Below are 22,056 nucleotides of genomic sequence, written 5' to 3' on the forward strand. Positions count from 1 at the left end.
TAATTATAAGTGTAAGGGCTTTTTTGCTGTGTGGAGTGGTCTTGACAGAAACTAAAAATTCATTTACAAGTGATAAGGTCTTGGTATAATCATAGTTAATCTAGTTATACACTAAAATCTAGTTAGAAGCAGTTAAAACACTCAAAACAATTTTGTATTTACTAAAATAAGGTGGTATGGTCATTATCACAATTGTGACCTATTTTGATGCTATACTTAAGAGAAATGCAAGGGAATGTGGTTCGATCACATGATTGTAGTTAACTCAAGAGTGTGTGTCTGTGCGCCGCCGCGGCTGGTTAAAGACAGTGTGGAGTTATTATGGCGCTGCCGAGGCCTCTGCAGCTGCTGGAGCTGCTGTTATACGCCAGCTGTTTTATCTGCGGGATCATCACAGCCGCCTCTGTTACAATCTCACAGGTATCTGCTATTTGTTATTTCACATAGAAAACTATAACAGACTTCACCCTGGTGTTACACGGCGCTTTGCGCTCGGAAACACGGCAAAATGCATGTTTCAGACGTTAATAATGTTGGATAAAAACTTGTTTACAGCTTTGTTTAGCGCAGTAAATGCGTTTTGGTGTTTTCCCTAGCAATATCGACATGTGAAATCGTGACTTTCTCTCTGGAGGTATTTTGTGGTTGTACTCTCTCTCATGAGTTGCCTTCAAAATCGTCGGAGTCATGTGACTGAATAAAGTAAGACTAGGAGCGTTTTCAAAAATGTTTTAATAGCGTCGAGTGTATTTATTCATGCTGTAGAATTACTAATACGTTTTAAAAGTAGAACCCGGAAGTGAAGAGAAACTGAAAGCGTGACAGGAGAAGCACCTAAATTAAAAAAAAAAAAACTTTTTTTCTGTCATGTGACCTGCTGAGAATCTGCTCCTAGGAGTAAGTAATTGGCTTATTGAAGTCAGATGAACAGAAAAAGAGTGTGTAAAATTAGAGTGTTTGAAGGCGCCTCAGTCAGGTTTCATCTTGCTAGCTCAAGGAAAAGGAGTGGGGAAAAATAACAGTACATATGTTATCCACCAAGAATGATGGTCTTCAGTCGTGGCAAACCCCATAGAAAATGAATTTTAAAAAAAGAGCTGTTTAAATTTTTTTCCTTTAGCTCTTTGTTGTACCTTATTCATGAGAAGTGTTTACATTGTGTTATAAACATGCATCTTATGACCAGAGTTTATCTTTCTTTTTTCTCTTAAACAGGGCAGTTTTGATGGGAAGTGCATGCTGTATGGTTCAGTGCGTTTGAACTCCTCATCCATCGGTGTGCTTTCATCCAGTTCTCCTTCCCTTTGTTACTTTGTGTCAGCCATCTCAGTGTGTGTGGCCGTCTTCTGCTTTTCACTCACACTCTACTGGATCTACATGGCCTGTGTTGACGGAGAGGTGAAACGGTATGTCCAGGAATACAGTAAATCATGTGCTAGTGAGTTTGGTTTAGGAATGAGAACAGAGGTTATCTGAAGGTACCGCCGTTTCTGTTTCCTGTTATGCCGTGCTCTAGTATGGATGGATTGCAGGAGGAACCGGATATGATGCAAACTCATAAAAATAAGTTGTTAGTATTTAGATCTGTGACATTGGAGTAAGTAAGATTTTTTTTAAAATAAATGTGTACTTCTATTTAAGTAACTATGCATTAAACTGATCAAAAGTGATGGAAATGATTTAAATGATGTTATGATACAAAAATATATATTTCAGATGCATTAAAAAATTAAACAGCAGCAGCACAACTGTTTTCAGATTTGGTTTTAATAAGAAATGTTTTTTTTTTAAACCATATCAGCACATTAGAATGATTTCTGAAGGAAATCAACATATAAAATATACTAAAATAGATGACGCTTATTTAAAATTGTAATAATATTTCACTGTTACTGTTTTTGTTATAGTTTAATCAAATAAATGCAGCCTTGGTGAGCGAAAATATTAATTACAAACACTCTTGGTGACCCCCAAACAGTTAAATGGTAGTGTATTTATATTAATAACACGCTGTTAATACATTATGATCTATGCACCATTATTAAATGTAGGGGAAAAAACTAATTTCAAATTCAGTAAGAGATGTTACAGCAGTCCTTGTACTGTCAGAGTGTAAAACCTTGTTCACATGAACGGATGAAGTGTTTTTCACAAAAACTTATGAATACTCAGAAAAATATTTAAATGCATTAAGATAAAAATGTAATGATCGCAACAATATATTTTTTTCTAAAATGTAATGCAAACATTGTGCAATGTTGTCTGATATCAGAGAGAAATTATGGATGAATGTTACTCTTGGCTTGTCTGGAGTCTTCCTCTTCTTCCTCTTGGTGACTGGATGCATCCTGAAAATCGGCCGAGACAGACTGTGTGACTCAGTGACTCAAACAGTGAGAAATATAACCAGGTGAGTGTGAGCGAGAGACCTCTGTAATAGCTTTTGATTATTGCAGGCAGACAGTATTGACCATGATAACAACCATAAATGACTTGTAGGTTTTGTGCATTTGCAGGTGTGAAGAAGCAGAAACTAAGCTTTGGATGAAACCTATAATTGGAAGTCAGTTCTACTCCAGACTACACAGTGCAGAGGTACTCTAGCTACAAACCTTGATCACAAACACATTGAGATACTGTAATAGCATTTCATATATATCTTGAATTAGTTCTTATTTTTGTATTTTTGTTTTTTTTAAATTCAGTTAAAGTTTTAGTAATTTGGTGTTTTTATAAGCTATATTTTTTTCAGTTTTAGTTATTTTAGTTCATCAGATTAATCTAAATGAGAAATGTTTTGGCAACTAGCTAGAAAAAATGATAGCAGCCATTACTTTAGAGTTACATGATCCTTCAGAAATCATTCTAATATAATTTATAAGAGGAACAAAAAACAAAATCTAAAATGTGAAATTTGATGCATAGCAATAAAAAAAAACAAATTAAGATCATAGTACATTGTGAAATTATTATTTTATTTTAATTATTATAATTATTTTATTATGCAATGTCTGTAATTACAATGGCCTACTATATATATATATATATATATATATATATATATATTTTATTTTTTATTTGAGGGAAATTTCAGGCGTGGCAATAAAAAAAAAAAAAATCATTCCGTATCATGAAATTATTTTTTTATGTAATGCCTTTTAAATACAAAGTCCTAAAATTATTTATTTATTATATATATTTTTTTCTCCCTAGCATTTATTATATTATTTTTTATTATTTTTTTTCTCCCTAGCATCATCTTTAAGAAACTTTTTTTTTTTTTTCCTCTCTCTCTCTCTCTCTCTCTCTCGCTCGCTCTCAGACAGCAGTATGGGTGAATTTCTTCATTTGGTTGATCATAGCAGTTCTGGTCCTGGTCCAGCGTAACAAAGGGTCAGAAATCCGGTCAGAAGGAGAGGACCCATCAGTGACCCCTTCTGAAACCGAGCCCTTCTTCAACCGCCCAGGACGTTCTTAGTGAACAGAGACACAGCTAATCTATGTCACTCCACACTAAAGCAGTCCGTGTGCCGCTTGAACACACTCACTCACACATACATACGCTCGCATTGACAATCGCACTGCTGGCTAGCAGTTTGGTAGCTGAGCCGAGAGGATTTTGGCAGCTTCAGTATACGGTCTTGATTTTGTTCACTAGGATTGCCAAGGGTTAGTTGCCATGGTTACTGATCTGTGGCTGGCAGCACAGACCTGGCAGGTGATAGTGTGCGGTTGCCAGATTGGTGGTGTGACCTGAACTGATTGAGACACAGCTTTATGTAAAGAGATCAAATCTGACAACATTGTCAGTGTTTTCATAAGCGGCAAATCTATCAAAAAATAAACTTGAGTTTATACGCAAATCTTAAAAAAAAAAAAGGCTTTGTTTTTAGTGACTCACTGGCTAAAACATTTCATGAGTACATATGTCAATTCAGGAACAAAGACTTTTGTAGAATAACAACCATTAAATTGAACGTAACTGACCTGGAGTCAAACCAAGTTAACCACTGTACTGTAACTTTTAACTTAAGCCTGCTCTTTGTTAATGTGCAACATTTTCGCCCTCTGCTGTCTGTTTTTATGAATTACTCCATCAATCCCATTAGACTGTGCTCATGTGCCTATTTTGTGGGCCAGGAATCTCTCATAAGTATTTTTTCCCCCCTAATTTCACATTTCTCCTACTCATAGTCCTTGGTGTCCTTAACATGAGCAAAACTGCTTGAGAGTGTCTTTCCGAGAGTGTTTGGCTATTAATCTTGTGCCCAGTAGAGATGTCATTTTTAATGGCTTTTTCCTGCACACAGCCACGGGAGGTTGGAGTGTGTGTGTGTTTGGGATGACAGGGACATAAATCCATAATTTGGCCTGTGATGGTATCCGCTTTCCATAGGCGACGTGCCAAATCCGAGGTGCTGCCCACAGCACTAAATTCCTCAGAAACACAGTGTCCTTCCGCCCATCCCGGCAACACAGTGTCCACTAAATGCTTCATCATCATCAAATAATTTCTTCTCCTCTTTTTTTTGAATTTTTTTTTTATGTAACTTTGTACATTTTCATTTAACTTGCTACTATTGTTTTAGAACTGCTGGTTATGGATTATACACTGATGTTTTTATGAATACTAAATGTGTTGTATAACCCACTATGTCAGAGTGTATCGCTGTGTGAATATTTCAAAGCAATTAAATTTGTCAACCAAGTGCTTATGGTCTCACAATATCTATATACTAAAGGTGCATGATGACGACTTAGATATTTTTAATTTAAAAATTTAATTTAATTTTAAAGATATAATTTTATGGCACCCTTTTCCATTCAATTTGAGGCAAGATGATATAGTTTGTTTCTACATATAAACAGATTTGAAGAAATGTATGCATTACATCACTTGGTTGCCAATGGATCCTTTGCAGTAAATGGGTGCCGTCAGAATAAGAGTTAAAAAACTGATAACATCACAAGTAGTCCACACAACTCCTGTCCCTCAATTAATATCTTGGAAAGCAAGATGCTGCATCATGTTTGTATGAAACCTCTTAAATGCCCTGAGAGTAGATTTTAATATTTAGATGAACTTTTCCTTTAATATTCACCATTAAATAGTGCAGGAAAGCTTGTACAGTTATTAGAGGACTGCATTGTTTGCTTTCAGTAAAACTTTATTTATATACTTAAATTATATAAATATCTTTTTTTACATTGTACTCTCTCATACATTGCTTTCTGGCGATTCTAATCTGTATGTCCATTAATAGTACTCTTTCTTTAAAGCTGCTTGCTAAGTTTTCGGGTCTGTCTCTCACGGGCCTCATAGGCATGTTTTGTGTCCAGAAGCTCATCTAGTGTCCGTCGGAGGCGGGCCATGTCCAGCTGTGTGGCCTCACACTGTTCCCGCAGGCTCTGGGTCTCCTCGTGCAGCTCCACTGCAGCCGCAGCCAGCTCTGCGCTGCGCTCCTTGCACTGTGTTTGTATTCGGACAGCGTCCGCCAGCATGGACTCCACACTGGACACCACCGAATCGGTCTGGGCCTTTACTATTTCAGTCATCATCTGGCAGAGGGAAAGAGGAGAGCATGGCCATGGGTGAAGACTGAAAGTGAACTGAGGAATGAAGGAATATGCTAATACAGGGGGTTTAAACTTTTTGATGTCTTTTGAAAGATGTCTCTTATGCTGACCAAGACTGTATTTATTTAATCTAAAATAGAATAAAGAAGGCAGTTGCCGGTTATAGCCTCTGAAAATAGAATATACTTCATTGTCCCATTTCTGGAAAATTCATAGTATTCTGGAAACTTCCATAGTATTGAAAAAAAAAATGCTATGGAAGTCAATGGCTACCATAAACTTTGGTCACCCACATTATTCAAAATATCTTTGTGTGTGTGTTCAACAGAAGAAACTCATTCAGGTTTGGAACAACAGGAGGGTGAGTTAACAATGACAATTATATTTTTTGGGTGCACTACCCCTTTAAGATAACACAAATTTTGGTGGTTCTAAAATATATAGGCCTATATATTTTGCAAAATCACTTTTAAACATATATTCACTAGTCTACTTCTAAATATTGACCAAAAATATAGATGACAAGTCTTTTTTTGTGCATCAAATGCATTCTACACCTGCTTCAACCGGCAGAAACTCACAAGCTGTGTCCCAAAGTATGGATGATTTATATAGTGCTTGCCAAGGACTGTCATTAAATGCATACTAGCAGACATGAGTCGAGCATTTACACTCGGTCAAAGTGAAAATGCGTCAATCATCAGTCGTGATGCCTCATTATACAGCAGTGGCACTCGGTTTGATCCGCCGGGCATCAAGCGGCTTACAGAGGCTTACCGAGCCTCTCTCACATCAGTCACATTTTACTGATTGCGAACATTAGCTCCTGTTAAAACACGAGACAGTATAAAAACAACAGCCGGTAAAGTCGTAACAACCTCAAAGTCAATGACTAAATTAAAAAAATATATATATATATATTGTGAGTGTTTTTATGCAGTTCGTGTCTTTGACAACTCGGCATCCAAAACAAACTTTACAGTTGAACGCAGACAGCTCAAAAACGCAAATTACCTTCCACATTAATCAGATAAGATACCAGACTTACCAGACTTTTCCTTCCGTCTTGGTCATGCAGTTTTTCTGCTTGCTGTCTCTGAGCGATTCAGCGTGACTGTTAAATCCGTGATTTTCTCTAACGAGTGGCTTAAATCTACTTCACCTCAAATTAAATACGACAGGATTAAGAGGGAGACAGGGACAGACTGAGACTGAGAGAGGCGTTTTCATAACAAGATTCTATTTACAATTTGTGTACCTTTTGAATGTAAAGTAGACTATAAGGACTAAAAGAGAAAAGTTCTTACAAATAAATTAATGTTAATCCCGAGCTATTAGGAAACATGTAATACTAGCACTGGCCGCATGGCGGCGTAATTCAACCTGTGTGTTCAGTTCGGATTGGTTGATCAATGGCATGGATTCGTTATCACTGCTGTTGTTTCAGGTATGTTGACCTCCACAAACTTTAATACGGTCTTTATGAAGTAATATTGGACCTAACGGGGACTTAGACTTAAAAACATTAAACTTAATTGGTGACATAAAAAAAGCAGCTCTACAAACAAGGGCTGTTTAGAAATGAAAACAATTTAAAATGTGAGATAAAACCTGTAGACATGTCTGGATAGCATATTAACTACAAATTGTGGGAAGCACTGCAATAGGAAAGTCAAATGCATTTGACTTGACCCTCCAGTTGCAGTGTGATGAATGAATCACAAGCATGTTTTTCATTGTTTGATCAGACAGTCAAAATATATTCTTACACGACAAATGATTAAATAAGCAGTTAAGTTTACAAAATGGTAACTAGACACCAAATTGATAATGTCATGGCACAAATAACATTTCAAATCAAGCAGTTTATTATGTACCATCAGTATTACGTTTATCATGATCGTCATTTGTGACGACCCTTATTTTCAGCCTGCCCTCCAACACACACACACTTACATACCTCCTTTCATAACTCCAAGCCAATTCACTGTAAAACAATTCAGGCAAACCCGTTTGAGGCATAACAGCAATAGTTTGCTCGCTTACAACCTAGTAATTTTGGGGAGGGACAAATGTAAAGCTCCTGTTTATTTAAACAGAACAAATGAAACATTCTGTATCATACAAACATCTCCGTGAATTTAGCTACATCTGAAATGTCATTGTCACAAAAAAGAAAGTATTGCTTTTTGATTTTGATGCTACCATTAAATATTAAAGGGTTCTTATGTAAGTCTCAAAAGGGTAGTTGTGTAAAAAAAAAAAAAAAATCACACACACACGCCAAACATCCAGACAGTTGATTTCAAGACTGCCTGAACCTTCTGCAACTTAAATCTAAAAATAACTCCCGTCATCCATCTAAACTCCAGAAGACAGTTGTGCATCCAATTGAACAATTACGATTTCTAGAAATTCAAGTATTCCCGGAATCCAGGTTTCCACCATCTGGCTATCAACGAGAGGCTAACGGATGAAACACACTGCACTGTCAAATACGGATGACATACTTTACATTCTCATTGTGATTTAAATAGACACCACATCACTGTTAGATCAACATTCACGTTGTGACAGAACATTTTAACAGTATTGCAAGAACATTTTCTTTTTCTTAATCAAAGGTGTTTTAAATTATTTGCAGTACAGTTGCAACATCTATGTGACCTGCTAAAGGATAAATGAGAGAGCATGTCTGCATGCTTATGGTAGGACTAAGCGTGTGCATTTCTGCTTCCAAAGTGTATTTGCAGATTATATTTGAAGCTTGACAGCATAACACAAGTAGGAAGATGTGCGTTTGTACACATTTTCCAATTATTAAAGAGTCACATGTGTATGCTGCAATGAACTCACTACTAAGACGTCTCACGAGGATCCACAGTTACCAGGAGATGGATGTATCTTGGCACACTAAGCAGTCTCATCTACGACTGGCCTATTTATTCACATGACACTTCAGCCAATCAAAGACGAGCACAGAGGCTACGATGGAGGGCAACATGCTGTACCATTATTTATGTCTGTGAGGTGCTCTTCTGTATCAAGCTCTTCATGAGGCAAATTGGTGATATAACGTACAAATAAACCATTATTGAATAACAATAAATACAAAATACATACAATGAACAAAAAGTGATAACAGCACCTCACAAAAGCAAGATTTCGTGTTGTAGTTTCAGTTGAGGAAACATCTCCAGAAGCTTTTACTAGTTTTCTGATAAGCTAACCAAAAATGTGTTACTGGGACTTGCAAGTCTGCAGAAAGAAAATACTCTCAATGAAGCTGCAAGAAAATAGCTTAATATGAGTATATTCCTTGCAATAATAATGGAATCCATTAGTTCTATCAAAGATCCATTTCATAAGAACAGTAGATGCAGTGAGAGAAATAAAAAGAAAATTAAAAAAAGAACAATTAACAAATAGTTACAATGTAATGTCTCAAGAAGCTGAATCCCAACATTTTGTGCAAGTTAATGAGGTTCCTCTTTTCTTTTTTCTTTAAATAAAACAAAACATGTTTTTTTGACTTGTGGGACACAGCTGTACGTTGGCTATGTGTATAGATTAATAACATTCCTCTTGATGAACTGAACTGTTCCGTTCTCTTCATGATCTTTGGAAGACTTCTCCAATAGTCTTGTCTTTGATAGCATGTCTTTTGCTCCATGACCAGAGGAGATGCAGTTTATCGAAGGTTCTTCTCTTGTTGTGCATCCCCGTAAATTTTTACGAACACTCTCTTGCTGTTTCTTTATTGCATAGATAAGTTTATATTAACATCAATCATTGTTTGGTCAATTTATGCATCAGTCTTAAACTGAACCAACTGACCATTCTCTAAGTGCTGCCTTAAAAACCTTACTGACTGATCCCACTTAGCTACTGTTGCCATTCGTTGTTTTCTCAGACAAGCTTTTGTACTTTTAATGAAAGTCTCCGGTGGATCTGAGAGAGTGGATATTTTTATATGAAATTTTACAGATATTATGGTAAAACGTTGCTGCCAGGTCACTTAAAATAGTGGCACAAAGTACATAGAGTTGATACAAGCTTTATTTTTATTTTTCTGATCTTTAACCAAATGCATATTGATTCATCTTTTAAAAATGATTTGTCTTTTCAGTTTTCCGTGGTCAGCATTCTGATCGGTTTTCACCTTTTTTTACTCATTAATTATATGCATGCATTGTACTGTAAAAACTCACTATGTATATCGCTAGTTCATTCCTATGGTATATTCTGTAAAGTTTGTCTGAGTTAGCAACAGTGACCAAGGGGAGTGGAGCTCAATTCACATTCTATTTGGCCATGACTTTTCTAATCGTCTTTTTTTTCCTGCTAACACAATGCGTTTTTTGATGGGGGCTCTTCAGGAAATGTCCTCACCTGAATGGCAACTTTCCTCTCCATGCACAATCAACACAGGGAAAAAAAAGGCATCCTGATATGCAGGAGGTCTGTCTCCTTCCCTTACTTCCTCTTCTTCTGCATCCTCCTGTTGCTCTCTTTCCTCCCCATCTCTCTCACCACCTTCTCTTTCTACCACATTTGGCACCTCCTCATCCTCATCCCCCTCTCCTCCCAGCACTCTTCTACTCTCTTCGTCTTGTCTAGCTCCCAAACCTAAGAAACCACCTCCCCCACTTGCCTCTTCTCCTCTTGTCGCAAGTCCTCCACCGACACTTCGGGAGTGGAAGAGGGACGACGGCCGAGGAGCCTGGAGACGCCCCAATGAGAAGCCACTCCTGCTCAGAACCAGCCGTCCCGGGCCTCCAGGACCACCTCCTGATCCACTTGCTCTCATTCCAGCCATGGTTCCACTCAGCAGGGCTGCAGTTGGGCCTCTCAGTCGGGATGGCAAGGAAGCACTGCTTGTGGTGCGCCGACAACGAGGACAGTTCTGGAGCAAGTACGCCGAAGCGAAGGCCACTGGAAGAGTCGGGCCACCCACTGTTGAGTTAGTCCCCTGCCCGGCTGGAGGAGTGTTGGTACCTTGGTTACCCCCCGAACCGGGATCCATCAACATGGCCTCAGAGTAGCTAGGCACCATTTGCTGGTTGCAGCGAATGTGCCACTCCAGCTCCGTCATGTCCACCGTATTAACACGTGAAATGGCACGATAGCTCGATCCGGTCCCAGGTCCGTTTCCATTCTCGTTGCCCCCACCATTCTCAGTTACATCACCCCTACTGTTATCATCAGCATCGCCAAACAGTTTCTCTACATGGTAGTGCACATATGCAGTGCGATACTCCGCAACGACCCGAAGCGGCCAGGACAACAGCAGAGCCGAGGCCAGCCAGAAAACTTTACGCCTGGCGTACCAGGGCTGTCTGGCCGGGTCCGGGAAAGCAAAGATGTGCTCACGGAAGTCCACGTTCTTCAAATGCATTCCCTCTCGTGCCTCCATGTAATCATCAAGCCCTTCGTTTTCACCGAAAAAACGTGCACGCTGGGTGAGGTAGGCAGCCTCCGCTCGGGCACTGGCAAAACTAAAGCATTTGGTGAAGCGCAGCCGTACCGCTGGGTAATCCATTAGGCCTCTAAGCTCCTTCGAAACGTCTTTGACGCCATACCTCGCATAGTCAAACTCTGAGCTCGCGGCATGTGTGTTTACACGCTCATGATACACTTGCGTAGTGGTGTAGGCGTCCCCGTTGCGGTAGCGTGTTACCTGTCTTGTTCGTCGAACGTAGTGGTAACTAATAGCTTTCCACCAGATGCACGGCGTTGCTTGCTGCAGCCTTTGCACACGCTCATAAACCTCCGCAACCTCTGCTTGAGCCAACATGGCCGTCTTGGAGTAGCAGTGCCAGCATTCCACCAGGTAGACCACGTACAGCATTGCCAGGAAAGCTAGAGGAATATAAATGTAGCCGCTGGAACAGGGACTATCCAGATCCACGTCTAGGGGTATGTAGACATTGGAGCTTGCTGAGGTTGTGGAGGGGTCTCCAGGCTCCACAACCGCAGCTTCGGGCTCTGTCGGAGCTAGCACTGGAACTTTGCACAGCTTGCACCAGGCCAGTGTGCCAAAACAGCCGAACATGAGCAGAGTGAGGAGAAGACACTTCCAGTGAGACTCTCGACACAGAGAGGCAGCCAAGGACTGCTTCACCGGACGCTGCTGCAGAGAGGTGAGGACAGAGAGAATATGTCAGAGTGAGAATGTGGACAATAGGTTATAATAATTAAGACATATATTTAGTATTTTATTGCCTGGAGAAAAATAGATATCAAATTATATTTGCAAATTACCTGTATTGTTAAATTACAAAACGATCTTGGTCTGGCCTGAAATAAATTTCATGCACATTAGGTTGCAAAATATAGACTTAATTACCTTTTTAGTGCAATTGTCAGAAAAGGTATGCTAACACTTGTTGAGAAGCTCTTTGAGAAAATGTCTGCTGTTTTATTTCAGAACATTATTTTTTTAGCATAATGGAAAACATTATGCAAATTCTAATGATCAACTGTATTCTGAATTTTTAAGCATTTTCAGTCTATAAACAACAGTGTTGGTTGCAATTCATTCTTTCTCTCATGCATTCAAAAAGTTCTGCCATGACAAAGAGAATCCTTCACAGTCTGATTTAACTGGAACATTATTTCAAACGTTTAGAAAAATAATAAGTACTTCAAAGCTTGTTTTGTAATCTAAGGTATTATTGTAAATATTTAATACTTAGAAAAAGAATGAGGAATGCTGAATGCTCTATGTATATAAGGGATGCACATTAAGTTTTCTGAAAGAAAAAAATATTACAGTAAATCTTGTCCATGTTAAGACATTAAAAAACAAAACAAAACTGCACATTCTAGATTTGAAATGCGCATTTGCACTCGCTCAAACACTCTTTATAATAATCTCTCTTCCATAGCCCCTTTTCTTTCACTCTTCTTCTATTAAACAAACACAAATCCAGAAGTTAACATTGGAGTGGAAGTAGAAATAGGATTGTGGCCTTTGAATGACTGCTGTAGCTACTTGAATCTTAAGATTCTGTATTTGTGGTTTGGTTAATTGAAAATGACAGAAAAGAGAGAGGAACATAATACAGAGAAAGACGTTGGTTATAGAAGGAATATGATACATCTTTACAGTCAGAGAGATAAGTACTGTATGTTGGCAGGAGGAGCGATATGTGAAATCCAGATACTCTCTCAGCATCCTTCATTTGACTTCAGTCTTTCATCATCCTTCAGCAGCCTGTGCCACATTAATGCCAAACTAAAATGTACAGAAATAGCACACTATCTGTTGTAGCCTATTACTGCTGCCAACCAAATTAATTTAAAACTGCATTTCTGATATGGCTCACAGCTTTCTTCCCTTCAAGCTGTCTCCATTTCTATTGATCTTCATGTAACAAGAGACAGGAGGTTAACTCAGCACCAATGAATGAATAGAGAAGAGAGAGAGAGAGAGAAATGCTGTAGTTTGTTAATATGGAGGGCCTGGAGGTCAGTGCTGACTCTGGTCTTGAGCATTGTCACAGTTTTGTTGACCTAACCGAAGTCATTATCTGCCTTGAAATAACACAGACCTCCTTTGATCAGATACTGTACCAGTGAGAGGACATCTATCAGACGGAAGAACATGATAAATGTAAAAAGGAAAGAGCTAAGCACAGTGGCAGACAAAAGGAGAAAGAGACGTTGCCAAGAAGGCTGGTAGTAAAACAACAGCCCCAGGGAAAAGCTCTGCCAAGACCTGAGGGTAAAGACCTGCATATTACCCTGTGTGGGGAATATATATCACTTTATCATACACATTGCATGTTCTATGAGTAACACACTTTCTTTAGTAACATTCTAATTAATCAACTCAGAAGAGAAAAACTAAAATGTGAATTATAAATTTAATGCATACTTGGGAAATATTATGATTTTACACCTCCAAACAGGGATTCACACCAACACTGCCATGGTAATACAATGTTTTTCCAATATCTACCATGCTACTACCACGGTTTTCTTTAAAGTACCTTACAATACCATGCAAACTGTTATGTGTACATCATTCGGTACCACTATATTAACATATTGATACCATCAATGTACCACTACAGTACTTTTTGTGCAATTATATTTTGTGCCAATACAACCTTTTTTTTTTCCCCCCCCAAAAGAGAAAAGATAGCCAGACTGAGGACAGAAAAATCTGGGGAAACAACAAACTGCAGTACAGAGATAAAACATATGGTTAACAAGGAATATACTGCAGAATGTTTGCTGTGGAGAAACATGCTATATTATTAAACTTCTCTCAATATTTACCACTAAAACAATTATGAGACTAAAATACTGGTAATAGTATAGCTTGATTGTGTCATATGGCAAGCTGTTTACATGGCTTCTGATATTTATTTCTTATAACCAGCTAATACTTATGTTACTATACCTAAACCAGGGGTGCCCAATCCTGGTCCTGGAGATCTACCTACCTGCAGTTCAGTTCCAACCCTGATTAAACACACCTGTCTGTAATTATCAAGTGCTCTTTCAGATGCTAATTAATGGTTCAGCTATGTTTGATCAGGGTTGGAGCTGAACTTTTCAGGAAGGTAGATCTCTAAGAACAGGATTGGGCACTCCTGACCTAAACTATATACAAGCAATCCAATAATGACCTGCATCTATTTCAGTTTTAGTAATAACACTTCATAAATGTTAAATATATATATATATATATATATATATATATATATATATATATATATATATATATATATAACACACACACACACACTCTACAGCAGTCACTAATACTTATTCGTTAGGCCTATATTCTAATTGTATTCTTTTGCTATTAGCAACTTACTTGGGTATTAGTACTTTGTCAGTATCCAGTAACCATTAAAACATTTACTGTTCCAGTATTCTTAGTAGCAATAATTAAAAAAAAGAAAAAAGTATTTGTTAGTGTAGTTCTATTGTTGCTAACATTTATAATCTAATTGTCAGGATTATTTAGTAAATTATAACTAAGCCATTCTGACTAGTCATGATGATATATGACAAGTAAACATGTAAGATAAGAAATGCTACTAGTAACAAATGGGAGAGATTTGTCTTATAAAAGGTACTAGGTCTAACTATCTAAAAAGTAGGCTACTAGTAGAACTACAATAAATAATTGTCACCTAACAGTATAAGTAGTAGTATCTAATAGTTACTACTGAAACTGATAAAGATACAACTGTATTCTCTAATGCAGTGGTTTTCAAACTTGTTCCTGGGGAGCCACAGCTCTGCACATTTTGCATGTCTCCCTAATTTACACACCTGATTCAGATCATCAGCTCATTAGGAAAGAGCTCCATGATCTCAAATGAGTGTGTCAGATAAGGGAGACATGCAAAAAGTGCAGACCAGTGGGTCCCGAGGAACAGGATTGAAAACCACTGCTCTAATGGATTGTTTAGCAAGTAATTAAAATAGTCAGTAACAAATGTTAAAATGGCTTGCCATATATGTCGTGACAGCCTTCCTGTGCTCAACACTAATACTGACTGTACTACAGAATATCAGCTAACATGTATATGTAAACACAAAAATACACCATTTATTTCGGATTTGGGAGAATTTACACGCCCTCGTCTCACCTCTTCCCTCCCAGCTCCGTTGAGAATGGGCTCCTCAGCATCTGCCGTCGCCTCCTGCATCTTTCCTCCGTCCCTCTAGCCTCACGGAGGCACCCCGGGGATGGCTTCAGGATGTAGCGGGCGGCCCTCGGGTAAGTCACCCCATCCGCCGATGGTCCCGATACGTTTGCTCGAGAGCGGCAGCCTGGGCGAAGTCGCATGAACAACGCCACATTACCCACCCGCACTCTCCGTCTCCTCCTTGCCCTTCACACATCAAGTGCATGCATATCTTCTCAAATAGTCTCTCGGCTCTGACCATCTCACCACCAGCTTCATCACCTTCACTGTGGTGAGGATGATGAGGTTGTTGTTATGGCTGTAGGTCTAGAAACATGGATGATGGGAAGAGAATGCATCGAGGATTTTATAACGCACGCGCCTGTCTGAATGCTGAATGCAGGCAGCAAAACGTCAAAACACATTTCCACGAAAGCAAGCAGCGTTGATCCAAGGCGCCCTACTTGTTTTTGTCGATATGCGTGTTTCTCCTTGAGGGCGATTCAGAGGACGTCAGCGGAGTCCCCCTCCAATCTCCTGTAAGGCAGAGCAGCTGTTACCTCAACACTGATGTCACCCACCTGCCCCATACAGCTTGCATTCCATTGCACCAATGCCCCCCTTGCAATTCTTTCCCTCATTTTAATGCACATTTTGAACTCTTACGCTTCAGTGATTAACGCTAAGGCACAGCAAGTTTGCAGTTTTTGTTTTGAAGCAAAGAATTGAACTGCAATACTCCAGAGGGGTGAGAAAAACAGACAGACAGCAAGTTAGAAAAACTGTAATTTATATCTTTATTATTTTAGACATTATTTGAGAGTCAACAAATGTACAAAATGAAAATGCATTGATTAAACTGAAGTGCAAGGGGAAAGCCTATGACAGAGGTCCATGTGTACAGTAGAGCTGATATATAGTGCGACTCAAGGCCGGTCCAATATTCCTGCAATAAAACAAAAATATAATAATAATAATATAATTAATTTATGAATAAATAAATGAACTAATTTAGGCTAAACAAGGAATGCATTGAGTTTATATATATATATATATATAAAAATTGTGAAATTATTATTATTTATTAATTTAATTAATTATTATAATTTTACTACATTTTAAAATGTAATTTATTCCTGTGATGCAAAGCTGAATTTTCAGCATCATTACTCCAGTCTTCAGTGTCACATGATCATTCAGAAATCATTCTAATGTGCTGATTTGGTGCTCAATATTTCTTGTTGCTATCAGTGTTGAATAAAGTTGTGCTGCTTAATATTTTTGTGGAAATCACAATACATTATTTTCAAGATTCGCATAGTAACACTATTTCTACTTTCGCATAGAAACACACAGCGTCTCCCTGACACAGCTGCATCAACACTACTGCGGTTACTGAAACCATGCCTTCTTTCTTTGCGTGAACACTTGGGCTGCATTAGGCAAATATTTCCACATCTTGACATAGACATGTGGGGGCGTGTTTGAATGAGCCGTTTTAGGGGGGCGTGGACGAGTCTTAACTTTGATAAAGAATATCTCTTTGGTTTTGAGACTTTAGTCTTTGCAACTTCAGGGATCTCATCTATGCACAATCAGCTTTTAACACTCCAAAGAGAAAGGAAGACTTGAAATCGCATCATATGATCATATAACACTGATAGGTCTTTACTGTCACTTGGTTAATTTATTGCATCCTTGCTGAATAAAAATATAGATTTCTTTATATTTTCTTCATATTCTTTATATAGCTATTCTTAGCAGATGCGCAAGCAAAGCCATTACATTACTTTTAAACACACACTCAAATATATACATACATGCAGATAGACAGACAGAGTATAAACAAATCAGTACAAACAAAACAAACCTTTTGAGTTTTCCATATTTGATGGATGAAAGAAGTTTCTCTTTATCTGCTTCATTGGAGCACTGATCATATGCTTGCAATAAACTAGAGAAATAATAAATGATTAAAAAAAAGACCAAAAAATAAATAAATAAATAAAAACAAGCAAAGCCAATAGCCTTTTCCAAACAATTGGGTGAACCAAGAGGTAAAATGACATGACCTTGACATGTTGTCATCCATTTATGTTACCAAGCAATTGTTATGGAATACAATAATTTTAATTTCATACAGTGAGTAAATGTCTGGGATAGTAGAATATAAATGAGTGATTTAATGAGTGTGTGTCTGTGATAGTGGGATGGTACACAGTAATTTAATGAGTGAGTGTAGTGAAATGTAAATTAGTTTTAATGAGTGAGTGTTTCTGCAATAGTGGAGAGTGAGTCACACCTGCTGACTGTGCTGTAGTGTTCAAGAACAGCGGCTGCTTTATCACCAGAGACTCCACTGATCTGCATAAGCTGTCGTGCAAATACTTCCCGCACTGTCTGGCACTGTTTGTATGAGTCAGAGATCTTGATTAGAAATAATAGTAGGATTTATGAAGAAAAATACACTTTTCCAGAGGAGAGCATAGTATATAACAGTACAACAAAGGTCACCAGCAGGAAAAAAATAAAGAAAATAAATATATACATATACACACACATATATATATACATATGTATGCATTATATATACACATACATACATAATACATTATATTTTTATTTTAATAAAGATTTTTTTTTTTATCATATCAGCAATAATTGTTTCCATGTTATCATATTGGACATCATTTTAATATAAGTGCAAACCAACTTTCTCAAATGTTCATTGATTTGTTGACATTACCTTATTCTTAATAGCCCCATAGTTAAATTCTGTGAAGGCCATGAGAGAACATGAGAGGTTTCCCATTTGCTCACTCTTATCTTCTCCATCACCCTCCAGTTCTCTGGAGCGACAGAATAATGTGCAATTCTGAGGATAAAAAAAAAAAGCCAAAAAAATCCTGACATAAATTAGGGAATACTAGAATATAATAGGGAAGATGTGATTTACACATACTGCACTGATTTGTCTTTGAAACAAACCTGGTAGAGTTTCTGGAGGTATCTGGTCATGATGGTGAGGTAAGCAGCAGACTCTTTCACATCCTGTACGCGCTTCACAAAGAAGCCATCAACCACCTGTGAATTACACACTCATACAATCACGTCATCATCATCATCCACTATTGCATGATGGGCTTTATGGCCTGCTCTATACCTGTGTATTGACTATAGCCTGTTGTAATGTACTCTCAGGTATACTGAGATGAGCTGCCACTGATCCACACTCCTCCACTAGATAAATGGGCTTATGCAGACCACACCTCTTCAGTCGAAACTAAGGACGAGAATGCGACAGAAGAAAATAAACTGGAAAATGATAAATCACAGATGAAGTCACAAATATTTTCATTATATCCAGAAAGCAGATAAACAGAGCAGGATATAGGGGAAAATGGGATTCATGGGTTATTTTCATTACTTTTTGTGTGTGTGTGTGTGTGTCATGGTTCAAACCTTCTGCTCTCTGAAGCGTCCATCTATGATGCTTCCACACAGATCATCCATCCTCTTCCTCTCAATTATGTAATCAAGCACCAGCTCTTTTCCCACAGGAGGACGCAGCTGCCCTGAAGGAGGACACAGTTTTTATTTTGAATTTGTGCATGTGGAACTTTATAATTTTAAAAAAATCTTAATGGATTTAATCTATTAAAATGGTGGTTCTAAACTATAAGGCCTCTGCAATCTACCAGGAGGCACAATAAGTCTTAAAATTATTTAAAGGAATAGTTAAACCACAAATGAAAATTGGCTAAAACTTTAACCACCCTTGGCCTTCTAAGATGTAAATGAGTTCAATTCATCATTAGAACAGATTTGGAGAAATTTAGCATTACATCACTTGTTCTCCAATGGATCCTCTGCAGTGAATGGGTGCCGTCAGAATTAGAGTCCAAACAGCTGATATAAACATCACAAAAATCCAATTTGTTCCAATGAAGAAACAAACTCATCTTGGATGGCCTGAGGGTGAGTAAATTTTTAGCAAATTTCAATTTTTGGGATGAATTATTTATTTAAATCTTTATATTAATATGTTATATATGATACATTGACATAATGTAGCATTTAAAAAGTAAAAAACCCAAAAACAAATAAAAATAAAGATGTACAATATTAAACTGATATGATATAACAATTTTTTAGTTTATTTGCTTTTATTGTAACAGAAGTACATAACAGCTGAGATAGAAGGGCATTCCAATATTGTCTTGGACAAATGAGGGGTCTTGACTGAACTCCCCAAAGGTTTACAACCACTTACAAATTTGTCCCAAGTAAACCGTTTTAACAACCCATTTTTTCTAAGAGCAACACTGCCATCTGCTGGTTAGTAACTAAAAAATTACTATTCGACTTACCAGGAACAGGTGTCACTTTCTCACGTGCCACCCAAAGGAAGTCGCCCACATTCAGTTTCCTGACATCAAAGGTCACACCATTCCTTTGCAATTCCTTAACCAATTCTTGTTTGCGACCACTGCTTCCCCTGTCGAGTTCAAAATACAACTGAATAAAAAAAGTTCTACAAACTATTTTCTGTTTTATGAAATACTATGCATTAGAAGAACTTGAAATGAACTTATATTGTTATTAAAAGTGAAATTGTACCACACATATAATCTTTTTTCTCTTACCCTGTTGTTTCGATGAAGTCGACACACAACACAATGTCATAAGAGCCAGGTGGAAGATGCCAACCCATCGCTGTTCTCCCCGTGTTCTCTAAGGTCTGGGATTTTTCTGTGGCGTCTGATGCAGAGACGTGGCCTCCGGCCTGGTTTACAGAAAGAGCTGTGGCAGGCCTTTCTGAAGACTTGCTGGACCTATTGATGGATGATACAGTTAATATGTTCCAACATGCAAAACATTTTAGACATGTCATTGCAATTATGCAAAAGCCAACCTGCTACTACTCACCAACTCTCTTTCTCTTCCTCATCCTCCTCTTCCTCTAAAGTCAGGTCTACAACATCTGGTCCATCACGAGTGTCCTCTTCTTCACTCATTTGCTCCACATGTTCTTTAGCCATCCCAGTCTCTTCTGAATCCAGCTTCTCGGCTAGAGCCAGACCCTGATCAGTCAATGAATACCTAAAATAAAACAGAGAAAGATGAAGAGCAACTGGACTCAAGCTAAAGCAGAAATCCAGGGCAGTGATAGCAGCTTATATCTCACCTGGCAGGATTGTGCGTCTTCACCAGAAGATCTTTCTGAATGAGTGTGCTAACTGATGACCATGCAGTGTACTTGCTACCAAGATCAGGCTGTGTGTAGAGGAAAACAGCATAGTTAAGAGTACAAGCTGCGGATATAGTGAGCAGTTCGGCAAGTCTTTTGTAGATGCGTGTTTGTTTGCCTTACCACTGAGAAGGACTTATCACACAAGGGTTGTGCCTCAGTTTGCAGTTCATTCCTAAACATAAAGCCTTTACTGCCAGGCATCTAGAAATAAATAATACACTTACATTTTATAGAGTGCATCAGTGCCTGCCTTAGTTAAAAAAAAAAAAAAAAAGTAAAGTAAGATGAAAATAAATGCTTGTTTTACCTGTGTGTGTCTATACAAAGTGAGCAGTACAGCATAACCTCCAGACCTCTTCTGTGGCACATATTCTCTCTTTTTCTTAGCTCCCTTCTCCTTTCTCACTTCTTTTTGTGTTTGCTTCTGCAAAACAAGTCATTTGTTTTCAACTATTAACTCGAACAAGTAATTGCAACTCGTTTCTTTTTTTAAACCGACCATATGTTTACTAAAGGTTCCTGAAGGTTCCTTCTGAGGTTTCCTCCATCTGTTTGGAGGAAGCCATGCTGCTCCAATGACAAGAAGTAGCCAAGTGGATCGGAGCATCAGAACCTTTCAGGAATAAAACAGACGACTGTAAACATGACACACTAACAGATTAAACAACTGTGTGGACACTCTAAACATTTCCGAGAAAATCAACGTCTGCACTACACTGAAGTCCCTCACCGTTTTCCCGATAATACTTCTGCAGCCGCTCGTCCAAAATCTTGCAGATCCCGTCGCCGAAATTTTGCAGGATCTTCGCCTCTTTTCCGTTTGTCAGCGGCAGAGGATATTTTTTCAAGGAGTTTATGGCCTGCGAAAAAGCACAGCATTGCATTCGCTAAGTTTAACGAGTCACTAATGGGATTATTTACGTGTTTACAGTCAGTTAAATGCAATATTCGAAACTAAACCCAACACAGTCGCTCACCTTCTGATACACATACTGCGTTTTCAAGCCTTTCTCTTTGGCGCTGTCACGCAACTCTGTTAACCACTGCAAGAACAGAGGGTTTGGGCATGAAGGCACAGGGCGCTTCCGACCCAAACACACCTGATCCGTCGGCATATTTGCATCGAACATGCAATTTACATCCTAAAAAGTAAAAGATATTCATGTTGCATATATATTTGTGGTGCAACCGCCTTAACCTCATTATACACATACTATGTAAGTTACATTAAAAACTAAGTGAGCATTTGCACGTTTAGTTATTTGCTTGCAACAGACGTGCTAAATTCGCATTACACACTATGTCAGATCCTTGAGTGATCATCTTTAAAAATGCATGTAAATTATTACTATTATTATATTATTTTTGGGATGCTATATTTACCTTTAGTTCAGCTGCCCACCGTTTCCCCGCTTGTGTTTTCGAAAGTATTGTAGTTGCGTCATTTCCGTCTAAAAGATACACGAGTAGCGCCGCTCAAAGGGTTGATGGTGCATTTTAGTAAAACTCAAAACGCTGTGAAACATGACATTCTGCATGAGTATGCATGAGGACTAACCACACACAATA

General features: G+C 38.2%; 3 protein-coding genes across 9 annotated transcripts; 1 reads left to right on the top strand and 2 right to left on the bottom strand.

Moving 5' to 3' along the window:
* Nucleotides 1-100: 100 nt before the first annotated feature.
* On the top strand, nt 101-4,711 carry tmem179ba (transmembrane protein 179Ba). Of its 3 annotated transcripts, none has more exons than XM_058782209.1 (5): nt 101-420; nt 1,216-1,406; nt 2,273-2,410; nt 2,517-2,595; nt 3,323-4,711. In XM_058782209.1, exons 1-5 carry the CDS (start codon nt 322-324, stop codon nt 3,476-3,478), a joined length of 663 nt encoding a protein of 220 aa, XP_058638192.1. In that variant the 5' UTR covers nt 101-321; the 3' UTR covers nt 3,479-4,711. The 3 variants fall into 3 exon arrangements, with proteins under 3 accessions (XP_058638192.1, XP_058638194.1, XP_058638193.1); XM_058782211.1 differs by lacking the exon at nt 101-420 and adding an exon at nt 556-702 and having other exon boundaries at nt 3,323-4,709; XM_058782210.1 differs by lacking the exon at nt 101-420 and adding an exon at nt 936-1,021 and having other exon boundaries at nt 3,323-4,709.
* A 151-nt stretch (nt 4,712-4,862) lies between these two features.
* Nucleotides 4,863-15,844, bottom strand: LOC131544163 (transmembrane protein 151B). Of its 5 annotated transcripts, none has more exons than XR_009272051.1 (4): nt 15,195-15,844; nt 11,842-11,877; nt 8,434-11,710; nt 4,930-5,559 (listed from the first exon to the last, which is right to left on the bottom strand). XR_009272051.1 is itself a non-coding variant. In XM_058782206.1 (4 exons), the coding sequence occupies exons 2-4, from the start codon at nt 15,252-15,254 to the stop codon at nt 9,953-9,955; spliced, it is 1,854 nt and encodes a 617-aa protein (XP_058638189.1). In that variant the 5' UTR covers nt 15,255-15,560; nt 15,698-15,842; the 3' UTR covers nt 7,838-9,952. The 5 variants fall into 5 exon arrangements, 3 of the variants coding, with proteins under 3 accessions (XP_058638189.1, XP_058638191.1, XP_058638190.1); XM_058782206.1 differs by lacking the exon at nt 4,930-5,559 and having other exon boundaries at nt 7,838-11,710; nt 15,195-15,560; nt 15,698-15,842; XR_009272052.1 differs by lacking the exons at nt 8,434-11,710; nt 11,842-11,877; nt 15,195-15,844 and adding an exon at nt 6,626-7,841 and having other exon boundaries at nt 4,863-5,559.
* Nucleotides 15,845-16,021: 177 nt separating this feature from the next.
* On the bottom strand, nt 16,022-21,974 carry mus81 (MUS81 structure-specific endonuclease subunit). The gene is given in 18 exon segments (XM_058782205.1): nt 16,022-16,179; nt 17,104-17,187; nt 17,536-17,639; nt 17,980-18,108; nt 18,222-18,317; nt 18,397-18,516; nt 18,696-18,808; nt 19,604-19,731; nt 19,880-20,068; nt 20,163-20,336; nt 20,422-20,510; nt 20,608-20,688; nt 20,795-20,911; nt 20,987-21,022; nt 21,024-21,100; nt 21,218-21,347; nt 21,465-21,629; nt 21,871-21,974. Coding segments are annotated over 17 exon segments (1,887 nt in total). The 5' UTR covers nt 21,618-21,629; nt 21,871-21,974; the 3' UTR covers nt 16,022-16,112.
* Between the last annotated feature and the right edge of the window lie 82 nt (nt 21,975-22,056).

This window comes from Onychostoma macrolepis, chromosome 07 (genome assembly GCF_012432095.1).
Source record: "Onychostoma macrolepis isolate SWU-2019 chromosome 07, ASM1243209v1, whole genome shotgun sequence".
Lineage (NCBI taxonomy): Eukaryota > Metazoa > Chordata > Actinopteri > Cypriniformes > Cyprinidae > Onychostoma > Onychostoma macrolepis.

Excerpts from the sequence above, each read along its gene's own strand:
- tmem179ba (XM_058782209.1), top strand. The coding sequence starts at position 322 with ATGGCGCTGCCGAGGCCTCTGCAGCTGCTGGAGCTGCTGTTATACGCC. Across the intron at positions 1,407-2,272 it reads GTTGACGGAGAGGTGAAACG|AGAGAAATTATGGATGAATG; the intron begins GTATGTCCAGGA and ends GTCTGATATCAG. Across the intron at positions 2,596-3,322 it reads CCAGACTACACAGTGCAGAG|ACAGCAGTATGGGTGAATTT; the intron begins GTACTCTAGCTA and ends GCTCGCTCTCAG.
- LOC131544163 (XM_058782206.1), bottom strand. The coding sequence starts at position 15,254 with ATGCAGGAGGCGACGGCAGATGCTGAGGAGCCCATTCTCAACGGAGCT. Across the intron at positions 11,878-15,194 it reads ACGGAGCTGGGAGGGAAGAG|GCCAGACCAAGATCGTTTTG; the intron begins GTGAGACGAGGG and ends AATTTATTTCAG. Across the intron at positions 11,711-11,841 it reads TTTGTAATTTAACAATACAG|CAGCGTCCGGTGAAGCAGTC; the intron begins GTAATTTGCAAA and ends ACCTCTCTGCAG.